The sequence below is a fragment of the Ipomoea triloba genome, chromosome 4, assembly GCF_003576645.1.
Source record: "Ipomoea triloba cultivar NCNSP0323 chromosome 4, ASM357664v1".
Classification (NCBI taxonomy): Eukaryota; Viridiplantae; Streptophyta; class Magnoliopsida; order Solanales; family Convolvulaceae; genus Ipomoea; species Ipomoea triloba.
In genome coordinates this window covers 36041161-36053018 of record NC_044919.1, presented here as the reverse complement: position 1 = coordinate 36053018, position 11858 = coordinate 36041161, and the positions used below count along the sequence as shown (strand labels likewise).

The 11858-nt window shown below is 33.7% G+C and overlaps 1 protein-coding gene across 1 annotated transcript; it reads left to right on the top strand.

The window, feature by feature from the left end:
* The first annotated feature begins 2798 nt into the window (after positions 1-2798).
* Positions 2799-8286, top strand: LOC116016701 (protein adenylyltransferase SelO). Its single transcript, XM_031257073.1, has 8 exons — positions 2799-3183; positions 3489-3598; positions 3684-3740; positions 3833-4132; positions 4342-4589; positions 6190-6496; positions 6627-6900; positions 7808-8286. The coding sequence occupies exons 1-8, from the start codon at positions 2836-2838 to the stop codon at positions 8060-8062; spliced, it is 1899 nt and encodes a 632-aa protein (XP_031112933.1). The 5' UTR covers positions 2799-2835; the 3' UTR covers positions 8063-8286.
* Positions 8287-11858: the final 3572 nt, after the last annotated feature.

The following is an 11858-nucleotide window of genomic DNA, read 5'->3' as shown; positions in this document are numbered from 1 at the left end:
CGTCGGCCGCATGATCGGAAGCAACACACCTTGTGGATTGGAGGCTCACGAGCGCAACAGTTGCTTGATGTGACGACCGACAACTTTTCGGGAACAGGGGATCCGTGTTTTCATCACCTCGAGCAACTCAACCACTTCGAGCAAACCGATGCGCATTTTGCGGAGTGACAGCCCATATGTCCTCCACTTGCATATCAGACACCATGTGCATAGTGAATCCACTTTGTATAAATAGGGGTCATTCCCCTCACTGGAGGGGGGACTCATCAGTACTACACTAATACACTTGCGATTTGCCGATTGTCTTTCTCCTGCTTACTCTTTATCACTGTTCGTCACCCGTAGAGCGATATAGCTTCGAACCGCTCAGTCGTTGACCGGTAGACCGACCGTCTGACCGGCCGAGCGACATTCTTCACTACACGTAACACACGTATCCGTAGCGTAATCGTAGACCCCGTTTACATTTACGCTATCAGATCCAAACCTTTATGTCGATAATTATATCTAAAATTTTAAAATTTGATCATTTAATACCAATTCTGTGTATTACAATTTCATCCCATTATAATACCGATTCAAAAATCTAACTATTGTGGACCATACTATCAAATAATACACATTTGATACGGAAATAATATACTTTTAGTATATTAAAAATGTACATTGTATTCACGAAAAATACTATAAAGCTCTACTGAGGAGCGAACCCACCCCTTTCTATATGGGAGTGGAACCGAATGCCACTAGACAACAAAATCTTGACAATCATCTTAAATCTTAAGTATATATAAATAACAAATACTTTATATATTTATAAATTAACTTTACATTACTAACTCTTATTTATATATGTTATTTTTCTCTCCTTATTTCTATCATATTCTAGTGTACTGTTGGTCTCCTGAGTGATAAAAAAAAATTTATTTATATACATTGATTGTTCATTAATTCATCGACCTTACCACAAGTTATAAAGAGAATCCACTCAATAATCAAATACAAATAATATCCAATCAAATATATTACCACATAAGAAGATGAATATTATAAGTTAAATTTAAGATGAAAGTGAGTGTTAATTATTTATTATTTGTGAAAGGGTCTTTAAAGCTTGTGTATTGAACTTCATTGGTTAACAATAAATTATATTTTTAGATTTTCACAATAAGTATTAGTTATCACAATATAATTTATCAACATATGCCATAAAATTGTATCATCTATGAATTTGATTGATAAACTATAAGATGATCGTACTTTGAAATAACAATAAATAATTATCTTTTAGATATTTTAATATAAGAGTAATAATATTTTAGCTTAGTATGAGAATACTTTATATACTTATACTAATTTTACTTTACATTTTATAATATGATTTTTATATTTATTAACTTAATTTTTATTAATATTTGAAGTTGATTATGTTACCAAAATAATTCTCTAAAAGAGGTAATCATAACCATATTAAACTTACCCACACAATTCTCTAAAAGATGTAATCATAATCATATTAATTAATTTGATGATAATACTAATAGATTTAACATCCGTTTAACATAAATTTTAACGAATGACTATTTGTGGTAAAAAAAAAAAAGAAAGAAAGAAAGTCAAGGTACGTGTTTTAGCTGAATTGAAAGTTGATAACTAAAAGAAGTACTAGCTCAATAGTCAGACGGCCATCTACGGTATTAACTCATTATAATATGTATATTCATATCAAATTTTCATATTAATATTTCTTTATATGAGCAAACTATTTCATAACAAATTTTTAAAGTATCTATTAATAATCCAATATGCTTATTTTTGTGGTGTCTTATGCAAAATGTAAAATTGAAAATGCAATTGTAGAACCACAATTTTGTAAGAAAATGAAAATAGCATATAATTTGAAAGTGCTTATAAATTAAAGACCCACTCCAACTTATTAACATCAAAACAATAAAGTATTTAAATTCATAATATTTCTTTAAATTAATAATATTTAGTAAATTTGGAAACCAACACAAATTTGAAATTGTAGCTATATTACAAATTTACAATGCTAAAAATATTTGTCAACCTCAATAATTAATTAATTATTTAATATAAAACGATATAGATAAAAAAAAACTAAGGTGTCCCTCAATAAATTGAAATTTTAAAGTATATTATTAATAGTGGACTGCACTAAAAGTGTCACTTTGCACATAATTAAAGTGTAAAATTTGGGTGTGATAATCATTCATGAGCTGAGTCTACAATCGGGATATAATTAGGGTACGTTTGGAAATGAGGAAAATATTTTATGAAAAATGAGTTATTTTTTAGAAAACATTTTCCTCTCCCCTGTTTGGCTGCACAATAGAAAAATGTCTTTGTGTATTTAGTTCAGGGGAAAGAAAATAAGCATAATTGTATACTTCAACATTTTAATTGTTATATACCAAAAATGGGTATATTTAAGCTCATAATTTCTCTTTTTCTATAATATTCTGGCAAATTCTACTATGTATTAGCATTATTATAATTCACAAACAAAATAGGAGACAAATTCACAAACAAAATTCATCACGGTTTTCCGCATACAGAAACCAGTAACTTTAATTTTTGGCTACGAAAACCAAGAAGATGAAGAACAAGATGATGGTCGTGAATTTGTTTGCCAATCAACTTGTACTGAAATGACATGTAGTGATATTTGAAAGTGCCATTTTCCCAATAATTTACAATTTATAATATAGGTAGTGCTAAAAAGGAAAGAAGAAACAAAAAGGAAAAATCATAAAAAGAAGAGTCAGACGCCGCAGCAGCTTAGGTACACACTTGACGGGAGAGTGGTTAAAAATGCAAATGCTTACCCATTTCTCGGCTTCGCTCTCTCACGCCCCTGCTTCTTCCCTCACCGCCACCGCCCTATACATCCGCTTCTCCCCTAAACTTCTCTGCCCCAAATTCCCCTGCAGGCCGCTTCAACTCCGCCGCCGCCTCTTCTTCACTGCGTCGATGGACTCCCCGCCCTCCGCCGCTGCCGCTGCCGCCTCCGCCACCGTCGATTCAGTGACCGATGATTTCGGGAAGCAGAGCTTGGAGAGTTCCACCAGTTGTAAACTCAAGCTTGAAGACCTCAATTGGGATCATTCTTTCGTTCGAGAACTGCCGGGTGATCCCAGGGCCGATAACATGCCCAGGGAGGTTTGATTCCTTACTCACCTCTTACTTACCTTACCTGATGTACTTAGTTTCATAACTAGTTGATTGGAAAGATCCGTATTTCGTGTATTCTGGAATTGAAATTGGAACATTTTGTGTGCTAATAGGTTATAGGTTAAATTTCACTTTGGAATTTGGACACTGGAAAGTTTAAATAGGAATTCTTTTTTAGGACTGAAGTAGCATAGAATCATGAAAATATAATTGGACAACATGTTTATAGGGTTATCATAAGAATCCCATTATTGTTGATTGGCTGTTTTTAAGTTTCTATCCTTACATTTTAGGTGTTGCATGCTTGCTTTACTAAGTTATCTCCTTCTGCTGAGGTGGAGAATCCCCAGCTTGTTGCATGGTCAGACTCAGTTGCAAAGTTTCTTGAATTGGATCCTAAAGAGTGAGTCTTTGTAGCTTCACATAAGTTCTGTCTTCATCTTAGTGGTTTAAATGGATTTGTGATAAAATAGTTTCTATTATTTCAGATTCGAGAGATCAGATTTCCCACTGTTATTCTCTGGAGCTTCACCTTTGGTGGGATCGTAAGTGTATATACAAATTTATGTACATATCATTTTCTTTTTCTTCCCTTTTTTATGTGAGCGGATTTTCTAATTAATAATTTGCTGCTTAGGATGCCTTATGCCCAAAACTATGGAGGGCATCAATTTGGAATGTGGGCTGGCCAGTTAGGTGATGGTCGTGCAATAACTCTTGGAGAGGTTCTAAACTCAAAGTCTGAAAGGTGGGAACTGCAGCTTAAAGGTGCTGGGAAGACACCATACAGCCGGTTTGCCGATGGTCTGGCAGTGTTGCGTAGTAGTATTCGAGAGTTCTTGTGCAGTGAAGCAATGCACAGTCTAGGAATCCCGACAACTCGGGCACTATGCCTTGTGACGACGGGGAAATATGTCACCCGCGACATGTTCTATGAGTATGAAAACTATGTTCAATCATTCATAGCTAGGTGCATTAGTATTCTACTGTAACTTCAGGTTCTGTCTTTTGAAAGTCACGTGGAAGATCCTCTCTTTCTCTTTATTTTTTAATGAAGCATTTGGACTGATGAACATGTATGGAAGTGTACTCGTAAACAGTGATGTTACTAGGCTTTCACACTGATCATTTTGTGTTTACATGCAGTGGCAATCCAAAGGATGAACCTGGTGCAATTGTTTGCAGAGTTGCTCAATCCTTTTTACGTTTTGGTTCATACCAATTACATGCCTCCAGAGGGAAGAAGGATCTTGACATTGTCCGTACTTTGGCAGACTATACCATTAGGTATCACTACCCCCATCTACAGAACATGAGTAAGAGTGAATGTATATCTTTCAGCACTGGACAAGAGGATGATTCAGTAGTGGATCTAACGTCGAACAAATATGCAGGTAAGCCATGCACATGCCCACACTTCAATCAGTTGAAGATTAACTAATTTCCGAATATGACATGATACCTTTGGGAGTGTTTGGTTCACTACTTTTAATGGTCTGGAGTTGGAATAACCGAATAAAAGTAAAACACTTGTTTGTTTTCTATGTTTTTTGAAGTGCGGAAAGTAGGAAACAAATTCAAACCCTAAACAATGTAAAAATTCCATTCCTGGCTTCTATTAGTTTTCATTACCCCGGATTCAGTTCCCCTGTGCACTTTTGCCTCTCACTACATTTTCTCTTTATATTTTGTCTCCCACCACACCTTAAATTTTGCCTCCAACCTCATGCCTCTTCCAGTATTGTCACCTTCCTCCAGTTAGGTAATGTGCCAGATGCTTCTATTATCAAGATTTAAAAAAAAAAATAGACTTTTTATTTGTTAGTTTACTGTGGTATTAATATTTTGCATTATACTTTTTCTTCAAATATTTTTTTTGTGCTTGGTATTGGGTGCTTTTATGGGATGAAGAATGAGATATGGGTTTGTGATTTCTAATCCATCTGATTTTTGTTTGAATTAATGCTTCTTGATTTTCATTTTGATTTTTTGTTCACATTGGTGCTTTGGATTTTTTCTGTGTTTTGGATATCGGTATCAGTTGTCTTTTTTATTTTTATTTTTATTTTTTTTAATTTTTTATTAACTTTAATTCCAATTATGAAGTTATACATCTCCAAACAACAATATTAGTAATGATTCTAATTCTAGTTTACTACCGAATAGACATAGAACACTTTTACTAAAACCCATTCCAACTACTAAACAGTTGATTCCAATTCCCATGTTTGCCCCCTTACCGTTTCTAGACATTTACAAAGGGAAATCCTTATGTTACTTTTATGTTTGTTTTGATTATTGTTGGGGGTAGAGGGTTTCAGAACCAAAAAGCTTCTAAGATTAGTAGTAGATCAACTATATTTCTTACAACTTATGGAAGGAAAATTTCCTACTTCAAGTGAATGTCATGCCAATGTACCAAACACCAAAGTCTTCTAGTTATAATCTGCAAAAGAATTTAATTGATTGATTATTGACAAGAATTGGCAACAGTATCCTCACTCATAGTGTGATATTGTGGCTGCTTAATTATCACATAGTTGTAAATGTGCAACAAGTTTAAATGCTTAATTTGTTTATTCTGGCTAATTATATGGTCTAGCTAATTGGTAGCTTGAGGAAATTAAACATATATTCCCATCACTTATCATTTTCCCTTGAAGATAGTTTTCAGGGAAGTGGAAAGGGAGGCCATTTTTCTGTAATTTTCTCCCTTTAATTGACTTAGGGGTTGTTTCAGTGGGATGATGGATCTTTGTTGAGCTATTTATTATGCTGTCGAAATTTTGGTTGCAGTGGTTTGATCAGATTGGCTCTAACATAATTTATAGGCTGACAAGTTTGTTATTCTGAATTTGTATTGACTTTCATTTTCATTTATCGTCCTACAGATCCTACACTTATTTGGGAATAAAAGGGATGCTTTTTAATACAATTTACCTTCTCATTTATACTAACTTTTGTATCATGGTGTTCTGTTGTATATTATATCAGCCTGGGCAGTAGAAGTTGCTGAGCGCACTGCTTCAATGATAGCGGGTTGGCAGGGTGTTGGATTCACCCATGGAGTGATGAATACTGATAACATGAGTGTACTGGGACTCACCATTGATTATGGCCCTTTTGGTTTCTTAGATGCATTTGATCCCAGTTATACACCAAATACCACTGATCTTCCAGGGAGAAGATACTGTTTTGCTAATCAGCCTGATATAGGGTTGTGGAATGTTGCACAATTTACATCAACTCTGTCTACTGCTGAATTGATAAACGATAAGGAGGCAAATTATGCCATGGAAAGGTGCTTTGAATATGAATATTTTTGCCCTTAATGAGTAGCTTTCAACAACCGACCTTTTAAAATAGGGACACTTTAGAAAATGCCTTTTTTCCTTCTTAATGAACAATGTTGCATTTGCTGTGTCTGACAGATATGGGATCAAATTTATGGATGACTATCAAGCAATCATAACCAAAAAACTTGGTTTGCCCAAGTATAATAAGCAGTTGATTGGTGATCTTCTGAAAAATATGGCTGTTGATAAAGTGGATTACACAAATTTCTTTCGGTCGCTGTCAAATATTAAAGCAGATCCCACAATTCCAGAACAGAAGTTATTGATTCCATTGAAGGCTGTTCTATTGGATATAGGTAAAGAGCGCAAAGAGGCATGGACAAATTGGGTACAGTCATACATACAAGAGGTAAGCGCGAATGTTGTACTTGCCATAATATTCATTCATAGTCAGGGTGGCCAACAAGGGGTAGATGCTGCTTGATGAATGATTCCAAGGAGCGTTAAGCATTTGACCATTTACTGCTAGGATTTAAAATGAATTATGAATTTAAGACTCTGAAATCCCACAAAGTTCAGTAATGCTTTATGCTTAATTTGTTTCCAGTATGAGTTCATGGAAATTGATCTATACTCAAGGTGAGTTGTCAGGATAGAATGCTTCATCTTGGTTGATTCTTATGGCTAGTTTGTGTTGCATTCACAGTAAATAGAATTTCAAAATGCAAATACTAGTCCTAAAACTATAGTTGTTCAAACATGATGATTTTGGAAGTTTCATGCCTTCCCTCCACCCATGGAACATGGGAGAATCTATATATAGAACAGATCAGAAGCAGGTTGCCAATCTGCATAACCTCAAGTCCTTCAACTTTGTTTTGGATATCTATACATAGGAGTTCTGTGTTGAAATTATCATAGGTAGTGACTATAGCATGCAATTGGAAGTTGTTTAGGGGGCAGGAAGATGCAAGTGACCTCCCGCCACCAAAATTGGCCCAGGCATTCGCCTAGGCACTGATTAGGTGCTAGGCGCCTCTAGGCCGAGGGGATTTTTCCTTTAGGCCAACATTAGTTGGCCGACTAGCCCGACCTAGGCGACCGGGTCGGCCAACTTGGCCGAGTGTTTCTTTTTTTCTTGGTGTGCTGTTTTTCTTATTATTATTACTCGGCCGCCGGGGCTCCCGCCAAGCGCCTAGCACCTTCTACAACATTGATTGGTGCATTATCTGCAAAATTTATTTACTGGTTATGACTTCAAATCTTGTGAACTCTTTAAAGATGATTCTTACGGTTTGTTCTATCTGCTTTAACAGCTCTCAACTAGTGGCATTTCAGACGAGGAGAGGAAGGCCTCCATGGATTCTGTAAATCCTAAATATGTCCTACGAAACTATTTATGCCAAAGTGCCATAGATGCAGCTGAGCAAGGCGATTTTGCAGAGGTCCGCCAACTACTAAAGGTTATGGAACGCCCATATGATGAGCAACCGGGAATGGAGAAATATGCTCGCTTACCCCCAGCCTGGGCTTATCGTCCTGGTGTCTGCATGCTTTCGTGTTCTTCGTGAGTTGTCCATGATACACTGCCATACAATGGGGATTAAAGTTTTTACTCATATAAAATGCAGATATTGTTGTAGGAATCTGTAGAAGAAGTTTGTAGCCATTCCATTTACCTAATTTTATTGTTACTCCTCAAAGCTCCCTTTGTATAGTAGATATTTGGTGCCTATAAGTCTTTGGAAGAATATGAATTCCTTTTATAGCAAAGATCTTGCTTCTTTTCTTTTTATTTTTTACTATTCTACATTCTTACCATGTAGATAGATATTTACCTACATGTCTGCATCTTTTTCAGAAAGTGTAAGGAATCCTTCTCAAAACCATATTTATGCAAAAACCATTCACACTGGTACTATATACAACCTTAATTAGCTTCTCGAGCTCTTTCATTCTCTCTCTCAACTGTCATGTAACTGTTTTACACAGCCTGCAGCTAATTTTAGCTGTTCTTGTTACAACATATGAAACACTATATATAATATTGTAACTGTTTTCAAAAAAAAAAATAATAAAAAAAAAAAAAAAATATATATATATAATATTGTAACTAAAGGTTTAATATTAAAAAGAAGACTGACTAATAGTGTGAGTCACATGATACATGTTCTTTAATTTAATCTCCCCAGGCCAGATTGCATCAAAAAGTAATTAGAGACAAGCATAGCACTTAATCAAATCATCAACATCACATGCTGAAGCACCCTCCAAGCTGCATGCCATCCCTATTTAAAACAACAAATAAACCAAAATAATTTATCATCTCATCCCCTAGTCAGTCAAGTCTATTATCAGAATGAGAAACACAAACATAACATCTGTGTTTCTCTTGGCATTAATGTTGCTCTTCTGTGTTCTCATGCTTTACGCGATGTGTTTCTCGACTACAGAAACAGTTGATAGAGCTGGGAGGATTGAATCGAGAAGGCGGTTAGGGTCAGCATCAATATCACTCTCTGCTAATAATGTTGAGAAGATGATGATGGAGGCTGAGAAAACAGTGAGAAATGGATTGAGAAGGCAGCCGCCGAGTTCTTCAAATCCCACACAGAACAAATTACATTATCCATGATGTTTTAATTTGCTTCCTTTCTTAGTCATAATGGAGTAAAACCACCTCTACTAAACCTCATCATATCCCTCTACAATTTTTTGCACTTTCTTCTGTGTGTATGTGTATGCACTTAACATGTATCTCTAGTTAACTTATTATTTATAGACATATAATCTTTTTAAGTGCAAACACATAATATGTTAAGTAGAGACGACACATAATCTAAATTTTATTTTAGATCAGGATCCACAATGCAAGATAGATCTGATGATCCATGGTATAATTTGTTGAGATTTGTGGGGTAAGTATACATCTATACAAGTAATCAGAGATTAAAATTTCCCTAATGGGAGGATTTCTAGTTCATTAATTATTTATTAGTTTGTATATTGCTCTTGCATTCTTCTATTTTTACTTTTCAATATTGTATACCATAGGATTAAGGATATTAAATTCTCTATTCTTACAAAAAGTGGATCGATCCTTCTCAATCAAAAATCATTTTGAGACAATTGAAATATTTTCGGTGACTAAATATGCCATCCATTTATTGGCATTTGGCAATGGCACAATGTATAATTTCTCGCACTCATTTTTTTAAAACAAACATATATATACATTTTAGTTCAAAGCATTGCATTTTACAACTAACTATTAATTATTAAAATTCATTTTTAAATTAATACTTTTCGTCCACTTTTGAATGAACCAAAATTCAAACATTTCTAACATTGTTAGGGAATAGAAAAAAGAAAGTGAGCAACTTGCCTATTTTTCATAGTGGTTTGGTATTTCCTTTCAACATAAAGATTCTTGTCCGGCCTATACATCTTTTTGGTAGAGTATATGCCCTTAACTTGCAAGCGTACGTACCTCAACTGCTTGCCCATTAATTCATATGCATTATCCTATCCTATATTTTACAACAAGAACTCGTGTTGTAGAATATATATATGATATGATTAAGTGAGAATCAACCTTAAAAATAAATATCGATCAATTCTAGCCATTGATCTAGAATGACCATCGGTAAAGTAAGGGGGAAAATATAGTGACATTATGCTAAATATTTTAAAGTTATAGTGCATCACACAACAACTACTAGTGTATAGTAATTGGTGACTGTTATATATATATATATATATATATATATATATATATATATATATATATATATATCAACGATTGCATTTGTAGTTGTGGTATGATGCACTTTTAATTTAAAATAGTAATTTTTTTTCAAAAAGTTAATTGAAAAAGTTGCTATGAACAACTTTTTGAATTTTAGCTTTTTAGTGTTACAAAAAGTTAATTAACCAAATACTTATATTGATTTTGAACTAAGTCAAAGAGCTAATAGTGATCAAATAAGCCAAAATTGGCTGCTAATAACTATTTTACCAAATAGAGTTTTAGTTTTACAAAATATACATCTTGTATTTGAGGTCATATATATATACCTAGCTAGCTAGCTTAGCTTGTTATCTGATCGTGAATCATATATGGAGCACACTTAAAAGGTACACATTCTTTTTTATGATAAAGACTAGCAAATAATAAAGAAGCATAACTTTTTTTTTTCCTAACCAAAAGGAGAATCATATTCTTTGATTTTTGAGAATGTATGTGGACGCTTCCCAAATATGTGTTCGGAGTAAAATTTTACGTGACTTTAGTTAGCAAAGGAGTACAAAGATGTAAAGTCGTCTAGATTGTTTATAACTGATCGATTCAAACTAAGAAAACCAATAAATAACTTCCACAGACGTCAAATTAAACTTGGAGAGGAATCATATTCTCTACTTCATATCAATATTTATGCAATGCAAACAAACGTCACCAAATGAATAAAGATTACATTCTGATTCCATCTGGTTATATATATATATATATATGCATTCATGTTTGATTGTTTTTCTTTTGTTTTAACATTATATATTATCACCCATTTAAAGAAATTGTGAATCAAATTTCAAAGATCACAAGTTTATATTAATATTTTTTCCTACTTGTTGCATCCAGTACATGGAAATTAGCTTTATTAATTTATAAATATTGTCAGGAGTTAATACCATTTTGGTCATCCGACTATAGTAACAATTTCATTTTTAGTCATCAATTATCAATTTAACTACTTTTGTTTTTTTTTTTTTTGAACATTTTAGATTGAATTTAATTCATCAATTTGTAAAAGTTAAAAGACAAAAAATGGTCAAATTAATAATTAAAGATTAAAAAAATGAAAATGCCAAGAGGATTGAAAAGTGATATTATCTCACATTTGCTTTAGATTAATTAATTAATGCTTGTGTGACACAGGATTGAGTTTGCAGTGATAGAGATACATTTTTTAAAAAATAGTTTTTAGTGTTATTTTGTTAAATCATTCATGGTATTGCATGTTGCATTAAAAAAAAAAAAAAAAAGCATTCAACTACGATTTTCAAATATCTTGTTGATTTTGATCACTCAATATATATCTAGTGGTCTCAAAAGAATATTTGGCCTCTAACCTATTAAGTTCAGTGATATTACTTCAAGAATAAAGCATATAAAAAATTAAACACATCACGGCACAACTAAAAGTATGATGATGCATATATAGCATATATGCAAGTTGACGTACTAAATTAAAGATGCTAAATAGCTCTATATAAAGCCCAGACTTTCTTCATTTTTACCCAAAAATATTGAAGTGAGCTCCTACAAAACTAGCTAGTAGCTCAGAGCCCCCCCCCCCCCCCCCCCCC